Here is a 19,712-nt window from a genome sequence, read left to right as displayed (position 1 = left end):
CATTCCCATACCTGTGCTGTGCCTTCAGATGTGTCAGAAAAATTGTTTACTGCCAAGTGATGAGCTGGACTAGTGAACAGTTCTACATTTGAAACAACTGTTTTTTTATTTATTTTTAACTTGGATGCAGTTTCTGATCCAGTTCATTCCTTGGACCCCGATAAAGCTAGTTGGGCATAGCTGAGGAGATGAAGGAGAAAGGTTGCTAAAAATGAGATTGTGCATACGACTATTACTGGGGGGTTTTGTTGTTTGTGGTTTTATTTTTAACCATACTGGTTGTAATTCTGTAACACTTTCTTTGCAGTCAGAGAGATGGGGTTTGTAATACACATTTCTCATTATTTCTTTTTTTTCCTGTTCCCTCCTGTCCCCACACTCAGCTCTTGGATTCCTCAGCTGTGTGGACAGAGCAGTTTCTGAGGCTGTGCTGGCTCAGAGAAATTATTTTAGTCCACTGAATGAGTGAAAAACAAAGTAAAAAAACCAGTGGTCAGTGTAGAGGTTATTTGTTCTCCCCGATCATGCAGGACAGAGCCTGACAACGGGTAACAGTCTGCTGGGGAGGGAAGGGAATCAGGCAAGAAGCAAGCTCAGTGCCTGGAGAGGGGGCTGGGCAGTCAGCCGGCAGCGACAGAGACCTCTCTTCTCACACCCGCCGCTCCACAGGGAAATCCTTGGCTGTAGCCCATCTGCTCAGGGAAGATGTCTCGTAGCAACCTTTCTTCCAAGCTCCAGCCAGGCACGGACACGTGAGCTGGCTGGGGAGCGTGCCAGTGGAGATGAGCAGTGGCAGCACGCATGGGCAGGGAGTGTTTTCTGCGTGATCTCCCTGAACCGCTCATGCCACATCCCCAAGTGCACGAGCCCATCCATTGCAGTGGGTGCGTGTCTGACCAGAGGGAGCCAGCTACAGATTCCTCTCCTGTGCACTGATTTCTTCAAAATTATCTTTGTGTCAGTGACCCCAGATGCTGTAAAATGAGGCACTAAGCATTACAGTCATTTTTCAGGAAAAATATATACTTCAGAAGCAGACTCATTTTACTACACGTAGCATTAACTTGGAGAGCCAGTGTTGTTTTGAGAACCTGTGTGTACACTTAGTTTATGGTTTACTGGGAGTAAAAGATGGTTTATTGGGAGTGAGTGGGAATTTCATTCAGGGAGAGAGACATGTTTGTCATGCAGGTAGTTTGAATGCTACAGTTTAAGACAGGCCAAGGTGTTGTGAACATAAATTGTATTGTGAAGGCTTTCTGGGGATTGCTTGTGCTTGTACTAGAATATAATTTCTTTGAGTAACCATGATGTAGTTTTCTCCATGTGTTGCCATTGCATATGGAGCTGCTAAAAAAAAGGCAGCAAGGTTTTTATTGTACCCTTTTTAAAAAAAATCATTATGGGCATATAATCCCAGAGTGGCAGGATTCAGTCCTGGTAGTTTTTGAAAAGGAGGGGGACGGTGAATGTGAGGAGCAGAGGGGGATGTAAACAAAAGAGCTGATTCAAAGGTAAGGTACTACCATCAGAGATTTCCCTAAAAGTCCTTGAGTGTTCTCTCTTTAAGTCTCAATCATTAATCTTTCTGGGGCCAGGCAGACTTTAAATTGCATTTCGAATCCAATATTCCATAAAAAGCACAGAAGCAGTAAATTGTCTAGTTTGTCTTGTAATCATTTAGAGACGTAAAAATAACTTTGTTGTCAAGTTGTGCATTCCTCTGCTTTTGTACTTCTTCTCCTCTGAGTGCTGAGAGGTCACACTAATGGGGCTTCTGCAAGACTGCCAGACTTTTTGCAATCAGTCGAGAAAAAAGCAAGAAAATTCATGGGGAAATGATCCTCTGCCTGGGTCACTTGTGTCTGCCCAATATGAGACAGCTACCCTGCCATGTGTGAGCAGAGTGTCGAAAACTCTGGGGTTTTGTCTCAGTGGAATAACATTTTTTTTTAGTTGTGGGTGTACTTTGTGCTAAGTCTTGAAAATGAAAGCAAATAAATAAAATTAAAGTCTCTATTGCAAAATGTAGAGAAGGAGTCATTCACCATACATTTGTATATCCTAGTGAGTAAATTGTATTTTAAAAAAAAAGTTGGGGATAATAAAGGATATTTTGTTGATCTTTCTGAGTTACCACAGGATGATTAACTGCTTCTCTATTGATCTGAAAACTCAGTTTAGCTGAAAGAATGCAGCAGGTCTGTGGCACAATGGCAAGCACTATGTGTGCTGCCCCCCAGCCACACGGTAGCTCCTCAGAGAGGTCGTGCAAGGTGCTGTGCAGGCTGCTCAAGCACCAGCTGTGCTCAAGGGTACATGTGCTTGTGAGCTCTAGGGTTCATGGTATGGATTGGTTAAATCCACTCTCAACTCTGGCTTGAGGCCACCCTCCAAAGGGTACAGATCAAACCTGTGTCTTTGTGTGCCAAGTGACTGCCAGCAGTAGGGTGGAACAAAGAGGCTACAGCTCACTTTCTCAGACTCCTTTTTAAAGGTCTCATTACTTGGAGTATTTGCTTGGGAATACACAGAATGAAGAGAAGGGAAAAAAGCAGTGCTGTGAAGAAAGCATATGGACATGGTGATGAGGAGAGAGAAAGGAAAGTAAGAATGGGGTAAGCAGAGGGCAGCTGTTCGTACTGTGGCCAGCTTGATGGTGGTCTGGGTAATGGTGGCAGGAATATGTGTGTAGGATGTGGTGCAGAAGCATTTGTCAGGTTTAAACTGCAAATACACAAGAGAGCTGTAAGCAGTGCTGCTTTCATTGGCCAAATTCATTTCATATACTAGCACTTCCTTGTATCCAGCTATCCCTTCTTCTTTGTGATCCCTCTACAACCTCCCCACTCCCCCATCCTACCAACAGCCCTGTGTAGCCCCCCCTGCCCCAATGTGCTCCCCCTTCCATTGCCTGCTGTGCCTCTGCAGCCTGCACTTGACAAGCTCCATCTTCCCAAATTGGGGAAGGAGAGGCATTCAAAAACCCCTGTTCATCTCCTCCACCTTTACAACTCTCCCATTCCTAGCACGGGGTAGCAGAGCCCAGCCTGGCTCCACGACCCTTTCTCCCAGGGCTCTGCACAACGCACACTCCCAGAACATGCCATCAGATCATGTAACTCAATTCTTTCCACACTCTTTTCTGCTCCAGCACTATTTCCTACTGTCAAGGCTAATGAGGTCAGGGCTTTTGGTGCTTTCCTCATCCTTGCTCTGTCTGTTGTGAATCACAGCATTGAATAGCATTGCTCTTGCTGCAACTTCCCAGATACCTCTGTCTGGCCCTCTTCTCAAAATCTTCAAGTCCTTCCTCTTTCCCATTTTAATTTCTCCCTGGTTTTAAAAACATTATAGTGAAAGTAAGAAAGTTGTGAAGACAGAAGACCAATTTTAGCCACAGTACAAGCAAATGCAGCTTCTGTTTCTTGGGCGTTATGTTTGCTAACTCCAGAGTGAGTTTAGCCTGTAACTGGTGCTGTTGAAAGCTGTCACAGGCAGAATTTGCATGTTTCCTTTCAAGGCAGCTGTGATAATAGCAGCCTAACCAGTTGCTCTTTCTAGGTCTTCTTTACAAAAATGATTTACCATATCCACCCGAGAGGTAATGTGGCTCAGTGAGGTTGCCTTTGCACCAGCAAAAACGGGTAATATCCTAGATTGCTCACAGGCACTGGATCCAAAGCCTCCTGCTGCACCTTCTGCAGACTATTGCATAAACCTGGATGTGGAGGCTAGTGGCAGCCCTGTGAGCCCCAGCCTCCTGCAGTATCACAGGAAGAAGAGTCTCCCAATTTGTGTAGCTGCCTGGTGACCCACAGCTAGCATATGCCACAGCACAGGTGCACCAAGATGCACTTCATGCAGTTTTTCATGACAGAGCATGTATGTGATGAGCTCTTGATTAAAGCTTCGTGCTAACAACTTAGTGTTTTTGCTTTTGTAGAAAAGGTCCCAGCCTTAAGCTCCTGTTCTCGAAGTCAAGCTTGCCCTGTAGCCTTCATGACGTTGTTAGTGGAGTATCTGACAGCAGGCAGCTAGACCAAACAGGATGTTGCAAGCCTGGAAATGTAAATGGCACTTGCTTGTGCCGTCTTTGGATGGGGCAATTCCCAATTACTTTGGGATTTGGATTTATTTTGGAAATGGATGAAAAGTCAGTCTTTTTGCAATACTATTACTGTCTTCTGTTTTCTTCTGCCTTTATGAAGCAAAGCAAGAGGCAGGCTAAGTGGCAGGCCGGCACCTCCCAGTGGCTGTGTTCCCATCACATGGAGAAGGTCCAGGCTCTCAATGGCAGGGTCCCCTCTGTGCATCCTAGACTGCATCAGTCATCTCCCTTATAGAGTATAAAACCTCCCCACCTAGAAGAAAAAGTACTCAGAGAAATGTATGTTACTTAAAGCATGCTTTGATCCCTTAAGTGGTCTTTTTCCTGCAGAAAGAGGGCAATCTGGCCCAACCCTTTGAATGCACAATTTTATGGAACAGGAAAATCCACTTGAGTTTTTTAAGTGACAGCGCTGGTTTTCTCTAAGATCTCACCCTGCAGTTTAATCTTCAGTGGAACAAAATTCTTAGATTTATTTTTCAAGAATCTGGCATCTATATTGGCAATCAGGCCTACAAACTGTGCCTTCTGGTTGAACTCAGCAGACCCACAGCTTTCTGTAATTGAGACTGCAGCATGATAAAGAGTTCTGCTATGGCTTCACATATTGATCAGTCCAATTTAATTTCCTCATGGTTCCTGGACCACACTAGGGATGATGCATTATGTTGAAGGCCTGATAAGCCTGTTTGAGCAAAACATCTCAAGGGGTTCTCGAACAGAGGCAATTATCAATACTGGTACGTGTTTCCTTTCATCAAAAATTAAGGGCTCATTAATAGGCTGCACAGCAGCTGCTGTTTGCAACACATGACTTTTTTTTAATTAAGTTGGAGATACTGTTTCCTCAGCCTTTTGAGTTGTCTGTTTCCAGAAGGAAAAGAAATTGGGTCTCAGGATTTGATTTTGATGATATGTGTGATAGCAGTATCTGCTGCACTGCTATGTTCACTGTTTTGGTGGTTGAAGCTTAGGTTATATTTCAGAGTGATAGTCCCATCCTACTGCTTAAACTACGCACGCCCACAAATCCTGGTGTTTTACAACTTCTGAATTTTGTGTCAGGTTACTGATAGTATCTGCTGATTACTGGGTAAATTCCTGTTGTAACTTTGGCAATCAGCATTTTTGTTCCGCAGTGGATATATTAAAAATCTTGTTAAGCTGTGTTTATTTTAGGCTCTCAGATATGAGAAAGCAGCTCATTGTTGTTTCTGACTGTTTTACCTTTCCTCAGCAAAAATCCTAACATTTCATTTTTAACCTATTTGATGTAGGTGTGTTGTGGGTGTCAAATTCATACTGCTGTTTAGTGTTGCAAATTAGATGCATGGAAAGAAAATATGATCAAGGCAAACTGCTATGTTAAACTTGATTTTAAACACAGTTTTCAGACAAGCAGCTAGAAGTTTAGTGCCTTACAGAATTGTTTTTCTTAGCTAATAGGAGTTGGTGTTGTTTTGTTTATTCATCAGAAAATAATGTAGCCATTTAACACCTGCTATAGCATTTTCTGATTTCTTTTCCATTTGACACACATTATCTCCTTAATTAGCAGTTCTGCTCATTAATGCATGGAATGAAAGCCAGCAGCAACATGTTCCAAGAAAAATTGGAAAATACCTCTGTTTTTAAGCACAGATGAATGTGGATACATAGACTCATGGGTAATTACCTAGGAAAAAATGGAAAGGTAGCTGGGTTGCAGCAAATATACAACACTTGAACTAAATTCTGTAACTTGCTCAAATTCCTATGTTGCATGTCTGGTGCTTCATGAAAAGTGTCCCTTATCTGATTTTTCTTCTTTTCTTGATGTCTGAACTTCTAGAATAATTTCTTCAAGTGAGAATTACAGTTTTCGTGATAAAAAAGAAATATTTAGTACTGGTAACTGTTGCTTAAAGTTGTGAATCAAGTGTTTCTTAGGAGGTCAGAAAGTTAGATGAAAAGAAATGTTTTAGTTCTCTAGGTAAACCTGGAATTCTTTTGAAGTTGTGACTCATATCCAGCCATTACTGGAATTCATGGTACTGATCCCATGGATACAAGATCCCATGAATGTTTAATGAGAGATGGCTGGTACCATTACTGCCCTCCAGGCTGCTGTTTACAGTCACTTCTCTTCCCTAGATACTGTCATGACTAAAATGTGAAGATGAGTGGGTTACTTTAAATTACCTTTAGCAATGATTAATTCAGATTAATCACCTAATCGTACAAACACTGGAGCACTGAAAGAGCAATAATGATGTGAGAAATCCCCTAAATTTACCTAGTATTAAGTATATTCTGGATTTAGTCCTGCAAACATACTGATGGGGCCAGTTCAGACATTCCTACTGATGTAATGAAGCCAATGTGCTTTTAACTGACAGGTGGCTCCTTTGATTTCAGTGGCCTACAATCCTTATTAAGACTGTGCACTTCAAAGTGGTAGGTTGAATGTCACAGATTTGCCGGATTAAGAGCAGTTTCATCATACTTTAGGCCTTTGCTTACTTCCTCACTCTTTAATTGTCCACCCATGTTCCTCTTGTCAGAGTCCATTCCATGTAATAGCCCACCATAGGCTACCTGCTCCAACCATTACACAGGGCAAAGGAGCAGAGTCTGCTTTTTAGTGAGGTGTGGTAGTTTGGCTTGTATTTTAAAGGTCATTATTATAACATGTAGCAGGTTTGAGTTACAGAATGGACCTTTAAAAATAAACTATTTTTAGGAACATTCAGTGCTGGAAAAAACCAGCAATTATTTGGTTCTAAAATAGAAGAAACTTAAGTAAACAGTATAATGCATGGCAATGTTCCCTATACCTGCTTTTCTGGAATATATGTTAATGTCTTAAACAGTGGGACAGTAACACTATTTATCATTAGTTTCAAATCTTAATGGTACGTTTAATTACCTCTCTCACTAGTTTCGGAAGCTGAGGACCTGAAATGTGAAGTTGTTGGGTTTTTTTTAATAATGTACGCTATGCTATTTTGAATTACGCTGTTTATTATTTTATCTTTTAATCTGTAGGTGCTGAAGTGTTGTATATGAACATGTCAGCATATAATGAAGGTCGGCTTCAGTCATCTTTCTGGATTGTTGATAAACAGCACGTGTATATTGGAAGTGCCAGCCTAGACTGGAGATCGCTGGGACAGGTAATGTAATTGAAAAAGTAATCCTATACCCTTTGAGGGTATAATGAGGAGAAAAAGTAATGTTGCGAGGCCAGCAAAATGGATAGTTTGCTTTTTCTGATAGTTTGCTGGCAAAAATGCCAGTATCAAAAACTGCGCTGCCACGGTTTTGATGACTCTTCTGTGTTGGCAAAAGTATATTACTATAAATTTTACTTCTTTTCATTGGAATAGCTATCCTCAACAGTTCTGCTTTGTGTTAAATTTAAAAAATTTGATTGCCCTTATTGATTTCTCTGATGATTTTGTTGTTTCAGGATTGTAAGTTCTAGTTTACTTCTTTTAAAAAAAAGAAAGTGAGCAAACTTATTGGAAAACAAACTGCTGTAGAAACTCCATGATAATAATGTGAGCATGACTTAGACCTTCTCATCTGCCATTTAAATAAGGAAAAGCAAAATTTGGAGATACTTCCAAATGGGTATTGGGTATTATCCTGAAATAGCCACCAGAGGGAGAGATTTATGGATACTGAAAGTCAATAGCATAATGTTTTTGAAGGCTGTACGTATTAGAGAGAATTCTGTATTTTGAGTCCTCATAAACATGAGAGTTGAAGGATGTACACTAAGGCTTCTGCCAGCCACCAATGCTGAGGACTCTCTATAGTCTAAAACCATTTTGAATAAGTATTACTGCATCAGCAATGCAGCTTATTTGCCTTCTGTGGGTATTTGTAGCTTTTCTTCTTTCTGCAACAGTCTCTGGATTATGAACAGCTATCATGTTCATTTTGACTACATACCACTGATTCTGTGAGGCTGCTGTTGGTCATACTTAGGGAGTGGCACCTCAGTAACTGAAATGCACAACAAAAAGGAAAAAGCAGCAGTCCTAGGTAGTTATTAGTTGCAGTAAAGAAAGCTTGCTTTCTAAGTATGAGCAGAATCTCAGAAACACATGAATAATTTTGAACATAGGTTCTAATGATCTTATAAAGGAGGAGGTATGTGTTGGCTGTATTGAAGTTTTTAAATTTTGTTGTGAGCTAAGAGACTGAAAGTCTGAATAAAACCAAATCAACCATTTTAGTAAAGAAAGAGTAAAGAAAAAATAGATTTTTTTTCTGTTCCTATGTCTATTCACTTATTTAGAAGGTAACTTTATGAATGTTTACAAAAGAATCTAGAAAACTGGTAGGAAAGAGGATGTTGTTAGCAAACCAGAGGGTCTTGGCCAAGATGATGTTGTATTTTTACAACACATAGTTTAGGCTCCTGGACAGTATAGAAATTTCATGTTTATACATTGCTGTGCCTCATGAGCTAAAGTGTATGTCATGACAAAATAGCTCTTCACAGAACTATTTGGCTTATAAATACTTTAGCTTTGAAGCCACTTCTAATTGGGTTTTGAGTACTGGTGATGATAAATAATAAATGTGGAGAAAAGAAGCACATCTACCTCAGGGATTATTATCTTATTGTATTTAATGATTGTGTATATGATCACAGATGCTACAATACCTCATAAGATCAGTCTTCTTACAGTGAAGTAAATCTTAATTCTTGTAACATACCTGTGTTAAACTTTGATGCCAGTTCTTTTGTGGGCCAGTGTTTTGAATGTGATTCCTCACTGTTCGTTTTATATCTCTCATTTCTGTATTCATTTGGACATTTGTTTTTTCATCCTGTTGTCATATAACAGTATATTTTTATACGTAGTGTTAAGATGAAGCTCAGAATAGTATCTGTACAGAGCAAGAAGAAACCTCTCTGAATTGCAGTTAAAGAGAATCTACTTTCAATTAGTTGAGAAGTGTATGCTGGTGTTTCAGAAGAGCCTAAGGAAGTTAGACCCTTGTCTCTTGTTGACGTCAGATACGAGTATCCCGTTCCCTTACCCCAGTTACAGGTTAATAAATCAGGGCAACTGTCAAAGTCCTAAAATAATCTCTCTTGAACTTTTCACATAAGAGGCAAAATAAGCAAAGAACTCAGTCATTTTATTCTGAGTGCTTTCCTCAAGGACAGTATTTTGCACGTGCATGGGACCTAACCTTAAAACCCACAGTGAACCAAGCCCTCACTGGGGAAACACATCTCCCACGGGTTCTCATTATCAGAGTCTCAGTGTAGCTGCAAATGAGGGATCAGGTCCCTCTTCTCTCAAAGCAGCCTAAATGAGTAAGGTCCGAGTTCAGTTGGGAAATAGCAGAGCAGATAGTGCCAGGCCTGCCCAGACCCAGGCCCTTGCCCTTGCCTTTGTACTTGCACTGCCTGCAGTAGTGGGGTAAGGGCTTCTGCAGTTTTGCAGGGGGAGGCAGGGAACTTGCTGCAGATGTCACTTTGCATTTCCTGTTACATTTTGGTTTACCTGCAGGGAAAGGACTGTGGAAAGGCAGACTGGGCTGTTGATTAGTCACATATGGTCTCTTTAAAAGCTCATATGACTTTTAGAGAAACAGAACTTGTGGTTATTGAATAAGCAAACCACTTTGGCCAGTATTACTAGACCTTGACAGCAAATCACAGAATAAAGTAGGTCTCTGCTATTCTAGAAACATATGGCAGTTTGGCCTATCAAGCACAGCAGTTGTCTTCTTACTCAAACAAAATATCTAGTATGAGTCAGTCACCTTGTAGCTAACAATGTCTCATTATTCAGCAGCACAGTTACAGTGCGAATTATGTGAGTACATCCAGTTTAATATCTAATAATATTTGAAATGCAATGAAAAGCTTAAGATTTTAACTGTGTGTGGTTTTCATACCTTTTCAGATGCCTTCCCCTGTACTTTCTATGTGCATGTTTATTGCTTTCTCTGTACTGAAACTTTGCTTACATTCAGGCCAGTACACTGCATAATTCCTATAGGAGCACCTATCTACTTCACTGGTGTGGCATTTGTACTAGGGTTGCAGCAGGTCTCCACTGTATTTCACCTTGGGTCCCAGAGACTTCCTTCTTCCTCCTGTAAGGCTTCTGTGACATAGCAGTACAGAGCATTTAAGACAGAGCAGCTCAGCATGCCAAAGAATATTTATGCAAGGTTACTGTGGTAGATATAACTGGAGTTCATTGCTTTTTTGTTCCTTTGGGGGAAGAAGGGGGAGAGGAACAAGTTTGTTAACATTATTCTTTTCTTAGGAGCCTGAATCTAAAGCTGAAATAGTAATTTAACTTTTAACAGCTCCATAGAAAACATCAATGTGCGGGAAAACAGAGGGATCAGGCCCAGTCAGCATGGGTTCCTGAAGGACAGGTCCTGCTTGAACAACCTTATCTCCTTCTACAATAAGGTGACCCAGCTGGTTGATGAGGGAGAGCCTGTGGACATCGTCTGTTTGGACTTAAGTAAAGCATTTGACACTGTCTCCCACAGCGTTCTCCTGGAGAAACTGGCTGCTCATGGCCTGGATAGGTGTATTCTTTGCTGGTTTGGAAACTGGATGGATGGCCAAGCGCAAAGAGTAGTGGTAAATGGCATCACATCTAGTTGGCAACTGGTACTAGTGGTATCCCTCAGGGCTCAGTGTTAGGGCCAGTGTTGTTTAGTATCTTAACTGATGATCAGGATGAGGGGATTGAGTGCACCCTTAGTAAATTTGCAGATGATACCAAATTGGCAGGGAATGTTGATCTGCTGAAGGATAGGAAGCTTCTGCGGAGGGATCTGGACAGGCTGGATCAAGGGGCTGTGGCCAGCGGTATGAGGTTCAAAAAGGCAAAGTGCCAGGTCCTGCATTTGGGCCACAACAACCCCATGCAATGCTGCAGGCTTGGGGAAGAATGGCTGGAAAGCTGCTTGGCAGAAAAGGACCTGGGGGTGCTGACTGATGACTGCTAAACATGAGCCTGTAGTGTGCCCAGGCAGCCAAGAACGCCAACGGCATCCTGGTCTGTGCCAGCAATAGTGTAGCCAGCAGGACCAGAGCAGTGATCATCCCCCTGTACTGGGCACTGGTGAGGCTGCACCTCGAATCCTGTGTTCAGTTCTGGGCCCCTCCCTACAAGAAAGACATTGAGTTGCTGGAGCAGGTCCAGAGAAGGGCAGTGCAGCTGGGGAAGGGTCTGGAGCATAAGTGTGATGAGGAACAGCTGAGGGAAATGGAGTTGTTTAGTCTGGAGAAAAGGAGGCTCAGGGGGCACCTTGTCACTCTCTCCAACTACCTGAAAGAAGGATGTAGTGAGGTGGGGGTCGGTCTCTTCTCACAGGTAACAAGTGATAGGACAAGAGGAAATGGCCTCAAGCTGCACTAGGGCAGGTTCAGATTAAGAAAAATTTCTTCACAGAGAGGATGATCAGGTATTGGAACAGCCTTCCCAGGAAGTGGTGGAATCACTGTCCCTGGAAGTCTTCAAAAACAGTGTAGATGAGGCCTTCAGTGGCACGGCTTAGTGATGGTCCTTGGGGGAATGGTTGGACTTGATGATCTTGAAGGTCTTTTCCAACCTAGCTGATTTTATGATTCTATGATCAGGGCTTACATGTCGAAAGGTATCAGCTTTGTTCTTAAAATCTTTGTGGAAAATTTTTTTCTACATTTATAAGCTGGACACTAGAAACCACTCTCATATGAGGCTTATGGAGTTTTGTTGCCATTTTCTTGACTTGCCAGCACTGACAAGAAACAATAGTAGTATTTCATGGAATCATAGAATAGTTAGGCTTCAAAAGGACCTTAAGATCATCTAGTTCCAACCCCCGTGCCATGGGCAGGGACACCTCGCACTAAACTATGTCGCCCAAGGCTCTGTCCAACCTGGCCTTGAACACCGCCAGGGATGGAGCATTCACAACCTCCCTGGGCAACCCATTCCAGTGCCTCACCACCCTCACTGTAAAGAACTTCTTCCTTAGATCTAATCTAAACTTCCCCTGTTTAAATTTGAAGCCATTACCCCTTGTCCTACCACTACAGTCCCTAAGGAAGAGTCCCTCCCCAGCATCCTTGTAGGCCCCCTTCAGATACTGGAAGGCTGCTATGAGGTCTCCACGCAGCCTTCTCTTCTCCAGGCTGAACAGCCCCAACTTTCTCAGCCTGTCTTCATACAGGAGGTGCTCTAGCCCCCTGTCATCTTCGTGGCCCTCCTCGGGGATTGTTCCAGGAGCTCCATGTCCTTTTTATGTTGAGGACACCAGAACTGTACGCAGTACTCCAAGTGAGGTCTCACGAGAGCAGAGTAGAGGGGCAGGATCACCTCCTTTGACCTGCTGGTCACGCTTCTTTTGATGCAGCCCAGGATACGGTTGGCTTTCTGGGCTGCAAGCGCACACTGAAGCCGGCTCATTGTTAAGTTTCACATCAACCAACACCCCCAAGTCCTTCTCTGCAGGGCTGCCCTGAATCTCTTCTCTGCCCAACCTCCTGTCGCTGTGCCTGGGATTGCCCTGACCCAGGTGTAGGACCTTCCACTTCGCTTGGTTGAACTTCATAAGGTCAGCATTGGCCCACCTCTCAAGTGTGTCAGGGTCCCTCTGGATGGCATCCCTTCCCTCCAGCGTATCAATGAACCACACAGCTTGGTGTCGTCAGCAAACTTGCTGAGGGCTCACTCAATCCCAGTGTCCATGTTGCTGACAAAGATGTTGAACAGGACTGGTCCCAACACCGATCCCTGAGGGACACCACTTGTTACTGTTTCCCAACTGAACATTGAGCCGTTTACCACAACTCTTTGCGTGCGGCCATCAAGTCAGTTCTTTATCCAGCAAGTGGTCCATCCATCGAATTGATGTCTCTCCAATTTAGAGACAAGGATGTCACGCGGGACAGTGTCGAACGCTTTGCACAAGTCCAAGTAGATGACGTCAACTGCTCTGCCCCTGTCCATCAGTTCCATAGCCCCATCATAGAAGGCCACCAAATTGGTCAGGCAGGATTTCTCCTTAGTGAAGCCATGTTGGCTGCCACCAACCACCTCATTGTTTTTCATGTGCCTTAGCATGCTTTCCAGGAGAATCTGCTCCAAGATTTTGCCAGGCACAGACGTGAGACTGGTCTATAGTTCCCCGGGTCTTCCACCTTCTCCTTCTTGAAAATGGGGGTTATATTTCCCTTCTTCCAGTCATCGGGAACTTCACCTGACTGCCATGATTTTTCAAATATGATGGACAGTAGCTTAGCATCTTCATTCGCCAGCTCCTTCAGGACCCGCAGATGGATTTCATCAGGTCCCATGGACTTGCGCACATTCAGGTTCTTAAGATGGTCTCGAACCTGATCCTCTCCTACAGTGGGCCTAAGGTCTTCATTCTCACAGTCCCTGCATCTGCCTTCCAAGACTTGAGTGGTGTGGTCAGAGCATTTGCTAGTGAAGACTGAGGCAAAGAAGTCATTAAGAACCTCAGCCATCTCCAAATCCAGGGTAGCCAGTTCTCCCAATAGCTTCCAGAGAGGGCCCACGTTGTCCCTAGTCTGTCTTTTATTTGCTACGTACCTATAGAAGCCTTTCCTGTTATCCCTTGCCAGATTTAATTCTAGCTGGGCCTTAGCTTTCCTAACCTGGTCCCTAGGTTCCCGAACAACGTTCCTGTATTCTTCCCAGGCCTCCTGTCCTTCTTCCACCTTCTATAAGCTTGTTTTAAAGTAGATGTTCTGCATCAAGGTGAGATTTTCCTATGCTGCATATATTGCTTAGGGAATAACCTTTAAAATTGCATATACCCTTGTGCCTTCAGTGTCGAAGTTTTAATACTTTCCAGAGTCTGAGCTTTGAAATTATGGGCAAGGTTGACAGCACATGATTACTTTTCAAGTAATTAACTTTTCAAGTTTCAATTAGGTTGCCAGTTTGCCAAAACTTTAATAATTTTGGCTAAAACATCTATGTCAGCTGTCTGCTTCAGTCTGAAATCAAACCCCACAGGCAAATGAGTAATACTGTTTAGACTGTCTGAAAACAGGGGTTTACAAGTCTTTGATGTTTTTATCATTCATAGTGAAATATTTTGATCTTTTCTTTGAACATGTCCAGATTTTGTCAGGGATGCATCTTTTTATTTTATTACCATTATATGGCAATATCTTGCACAATTACATAATCCATTGAAAAGTCCAGATTATAAACAGCAAGAATTTTTACCACTTTCTTGGACAGATACCACTTCTTAGATCTAGTAAGCTGTGTAAGATTTTGTCAATGAAATGATCTTTCTACTGATATAGTTACTGTCTGGTAAATGTTTATAAATTGATAAAATGGTGCAAAAACTCTATAAACATGTTTTACCGATATACCAGCTTCATGAAAGACATCTGGGTGGGATGGTCTCTCATTCTTTGTGGTGCTACTCTGTCTTCAAATGTGATTTAGGGGGCGTACTAGAAAAGGAAAATCATGAAGATAAAATTTTAAATCACATTTCGAACTTTTTATTTTGTATAGTAGAGCAATGTGATCAGCTGTACTGCTTCTATCTTCCACTACACCAACATGCATTTGGATATGGATGCAATTGAAGTATTTTCTAAGAGTTCCTACATAGAATTTAGTCTTGTAACCATTGAGCGAGCCAAGCAACATCTTTGGACCACAGCTGTGCAAACTACTTAAGAATATGTTTAAGGTAATGACATAGAATCATGGAATCAATTAGGTTGGAAAAGACCTTTAAGATCATCAAGTCCAACTGTTACCCTAGGACTGCCAAGTCCACCACTAAACCATGTCACATTGATGTCTATTTTTATTCAGCAAAATACATGCATCTATGTTAAAATGTTTGGCTGAAAAAGGATTCACTCAAACATGCCTAAAATTAGGTACATATACTGATTAATTTTTGCCTGTGGTAATAACATTTGAGGTGGCTGTGGTGCTATATTCCAGTTGCTAGTTCCTTGACCTACCTTATTAATGTACTTAAATGAAAGAAATTGGTTATATAAAAATTATTAGAATTCATAATATTAATGCACAGCAAGAGCTAGCAAAAGGTGTCATATATTTCTTTTGTTCCATGACTCTCTCCAATAGTTCAAGCAAAGCTTGAAAATGCATTTAGCTCCTTAATTCTGTTAAGAAGCATGAGGTTTGTAATACAGACAGAACCTTTAAGCAGCTCAAGAAACACTTCTGGAGATTTTCATACTAACAACATTTTTAGAAAAGTTTTATTCACACATGAATAATTGAATCCAGTGGGCAAACAACTGCAATGCATTAGTTGAACCACTTCAGAAAAATACATTTATGTGCAACAAATAATCAGCCCTTGGAAAATTCTGTTACTGAAAGTTATTGAAACAAGTAAAATTCATCTGATCGTCTTCACTAGAAGTGGAATCAGGCTTATACCAAATACTCTTGCAGGCAAAAAAAAATAGCTTAAGTCATGAATATTAATAAGTGGCAGGTAGTTGGGTGTCTGTGCAGGGCTTAGTGTCCAAATTTGAATGTTAAACATCTCAAGCAGAAGCCTGCTTCTTGCTCCCTGCAATTGGTGGAGTCTGACTGTAAACACCTGAAAGTGTAAATGAAAGTGGCACATCTGGACTCTTCCAGTTACTTAAGAGACGTGAGACAGAACCACGAGCTAGGAGGCTGCTCATGCCTTGTGCTTATGCATGGTAACTGTTTAGATGGGGGAAAACTCAGTTTTGGCATGCCAGAAAATAAGGGGTGCTGGAAAGAGGTGGTTTTGGAATAAAGAAGGGGACCCAGAGAGAAGGTGGTGAAAGGACCCTGGAAGTGGGGAATATGAGGGAGCCGTGAGGAGATGGAAGCCAGGGGATGCACCAAAGACACTGGCTGGTGATACCTGAGACACGTAACGGTGAGCAGCCATGCAGCACGGACGGACCTAACTTTCCGCTCAAGCATCCCAGGCCAGCAGCCACCTTCCTGCAGGGAGGGAAGGTATGGATGAAAGGTGTGAAAGATAATCAGGTAGTTGCAAAAGTTCTCATCTTCTTGGTTCGTAAAACGAACCCTAATATCCAGATCCATTGCAGGTAGTCATGTATCTTGCCTGTGACATCTTAAAAGCATTATCTCAAAAAGTCCTACTTAAATTTTGGCTCAGCTGATGTAGAGGAAAAGATCCTAAGCACTCCCATGATTTTTCTCTTTTAGTCAGCTGTGTAAAAATTGCTAGCAAGGGATTTTTCCTTTCAGGATGCCTCTTAAGTCCATACTTTTTCTGGTTTGCTCATTCTTCTGATTGTTTTAAATTCAGACCAGTTTAAGCTGAATGGCTGCAAGATGTAATTTTTTTAAGGACAAAACCCCACCAGTCTGTAAAACTTTAAGGGCAAAAAAGCCCAACCTAGTTAACCTGCTCTCATTTTCCCATTTATTTTATGTGTCTCTCTTGGATTCTCTGTGTGATTTGTTTCACACTACAAATTAAGACTTCAGAAAGGCATTTGATTTCTCTTCATCTTAAAAATCCACCAAGAGGAGGACTGGGAAAATAATACCTGATGTCGTCACCTATGTATTTATTGATGAAGACATATTAATTCTTGATAAATTGGGCTTGGCCTTATGACTAGAATTTTTTGACCTTGCTTCTTTCATGAAATGAGATCGGGCAATGTTTTGAATAGCAGACGTTTATCTAATAATCCGTGTTGCAAAGGATCAATGATTTGTTGTTGCTGACTCCCAGCAGGGCCTTGGAGCACTTTCTAAAGTGTCCTATGTTACAGCTGGGTGTCTGACAGGACTACTAAACAATAGTATTTCTTTTTCAGGCAGTTTCCTCTCCATCCCCCTCTTACTCTCTTGTTTTTATAAGTTAGAAACTGCTGATTGTATCTACATAATTTAAGGTAATTAGAAAATGAGATAAACTGTCCCAGTGCTGTTTATCTGGTTGGAAACAGTGACCTGTTTTATCTGAGGAGTTAGGTTTTTAATTCATGCACCTAAGAGGTTAAATAAATATACAAGAGAGGCAGAATACTGCAGGAGATGAGAAGTGTGACTGCGTGAATGAGAAACTCTCTATGGACTACTTTTTCATCGTGATTATTATTATATAAAACATACTTGTCTCTTCAGGATTGACTCCTACAGTACATGCAAGCTGTAGCAATTATGAATTATCAATTACATTTGAAGTATAAGAAATAAGTTTCCCAATTCATTTATTTTGGTAAGAATTCAGTTGAATCAGCAGTCAAATTAGCTATGTGAGATGTTAAGAATCTATTAAGAATTATACAAGTATTAATTATTAAAAAAAAATGTTTATTAACCATCTGTAGATACTGTAGATAAAGTTATGACAGTTATTATAAATATAAATAATCTAGTGCATACTTACAGTGAAAGTATATTGGATTTTGAATTTTCTGAAATTAAGATCTTTATAATTACTAAGAAAAAACCTCAAACAAAAAACCCCAGTTGGTCAAAAGATCTACTTCTTGTGTGTGTCAGTTTTAAGTAAAACCTGATGAGCCAATGTTTTATTTGTTTTAGTATGAATTACTTTTTTGCATTTAGGAAAGTCCAATATATAGGAAAGGCTTGCAACAGGATGGCTCTAGGTGCATTTGGTCTGTTCCTGTGTGTCTTGCCTGTTATCACTAGACAGGACAAAACTGGTTGAAAGATACTGGGGTTTTGATTTAGTTGTTCAGGCTCTCCTCATAACAGAAAAAAGGAGGCAGAAGCAACAGTTAGAATTATTTACCACCTTCTCCTCCTCTTCTGTGACAAAAAGACTGATAAAACCTAACCTCTTTTTCTTCCTACTCTGAGATGACAAAAGTTGGGAGGTAAATATGGTATCTCAGGTATTGAGAGCTGCATCTAAAAGGGCAGTTTGGGGTCAATTTGGGATTTAGAAATACTAGAGGAGCAACCCTTTGATTGCTTGGGGGTGGTGGTGTAAAATCAATTGGAAGCAATACATGTTGTTCTTTACTCTCAAAAATCTCATCCCCGTTGTACTGAGGAGACTCATGTGGAGGAGTCACAGCTTGAAGGCCACATTAAGAGTGACAAAACTCATCCTGGGATTATTACTTCTTCTCTTGGTCTCCATTTTTGGGATATAGATCCAAATCAAATGTTTCCCAAAATTCAGGAAGCTCTTGCATGTTGTCAGGAGCAAATGCAACCCATGCTTAGTTCTATGTATCTCTCTCAGGGAAAGGGGAATACTTTCTCAAAGTATATCCTCGAACACTGTAGTTTCTACTTATTAGTGTGATCAAAATTGTCCTCCCATAAAAACAGAATGTAATAAATGCTGGAGTTCTATATACCTCGGACCACATTATGACGATCTCATTTGTTTCCAGTTTCCCCAAAATCTTGCTGTAGCAGAGCCACCTCTCCAAACTGATCTGAGACAGGATCTGCACACTTGCAATTTCTGTTAATGACAGTTGCATCCTATCTTTACAGAACTCATAGAGAAAAAAGCACACTATAATCAGTCAGTCGTTTTTTGAACTTTTATCTAAATGAGTCTCTTGAAGTTACGCAATAGCGCATCTGGTCCTTTTGAGATAAGATACTTTGACAGTTAGTGGAATTACATCTTTTCACTCAAGAGAAAGTTAGATGAGAGTTTCCATTTGATATAATATTCTAGTATGAACATCATCAGTTATGTCCCTAACGGGCACTTTAGACCATTGTAAATCCTTGGATTTTCTTCTAATAATTTGTTTAATTTTCTTACTGTCCCAGTGGTGTTCAGTATCATATCGCTGTTAGTAAATTGAGCAGTCTCAAGTGTCCTATAACACGAAAAAAGGCTCTTTCAACTTCGACATCCACCAAGGCTCAATCAAGCTCAGATGGTAAATGTTAGACTGAAAGTACATGCAATATAATACCAGTATATTATGTCTAAATTCATATTTCTGTGTTAAATATCTCTTGTATACAACAGAGAATATCTGCTTCTATAAAGCTCTGACATATTGGTAGCTATGTGATCCAATCCTTAAAAAAGGCTTATCCTACTTTATTTCAATTATTTATTTCAATGGGATTATTTCCAGAATTAGCTAATATTATAAAGATAGCATAAAAGTGCAACCTGGTTGCAAGCACAGGTGAATGAGTCAAGATGTAAAGAAAACAGATCTAAGAAGATATTACAGAGCTGTAGCAATAATTTAATACCTTTTCTGTCTTTTTATTTCCTGCTGCATAGAAGGCTAGCTGTATTGTCAAAACTCACCTGTGATGCTATTACAGCTTGTCTTTCAAAACACAGGCTGAAAATATACTATTTTCACTAAAAGCTTTTGGCAAGGGTCTCCATCTTTGATCAAATCTAGAGCAGTTTTATGACTGTTACCCATCTCCAAAATAGCAGCTCTTCCTTTTTCTTTCCTCTTTTTTGAGGGGATAGGGGAGAAGGGGAGATATGTTGCACTTGGAAATATGCATAACTCTCAGTATGCATTTATCATGGTGTAAAGTTTGTATTGTTGGATGTTTTGTTTCATTCTTCAGCTGAGACAGGCCACTTTTTCTCTGTTACG

General features: G+C 41.1%; 1 protein-coding gene across 10 annotated transcripts in view; it reads left to right on the top strand.

Annotated features, from left to right (window-relative positions):
* PLD5 (phospholipase D family member 5) overlaps positions 1 to 19,712 on the top strand; it is a 175,053-nt gene that overhangs the window by 122,337 nt on the left and 33,004 nt on the right. For all 10 annotated transcript variants that reach the window (XM_030499799.1, XM_030499805.1, XM_030499806.1 and 7 more), the window contains one exon: positions 7,139 to 7,266. In XM_030499799.1, coding sequence (XP_030355659.1) covers positions 7,139 to 7,266 — 128 coding nt within the window. The remainder of the gene's footprint in view (positions 1 to 7,138; positions 7,267 to 19,712) is intronic.

The sequence above is a fragment of the Strigops habroptila genome, chromosome 10 (assembly GCF_004027225.2).
Source record: "Strigops habroptila isolate Jane chromosome 10, bStrHab1.2.pri, whole genome shotgun sequence".
NCBI lineage: Eukaryota > Metazoa > Chordata > Aves > Psittaciformes > Psittacidae > Strigops > Strigops habroptila.
The sequence above is the reverse complement of the archived record's forward strand: the minus strand, read 5'-3'. Positions and strand labels throughout refer to the sequence as shown.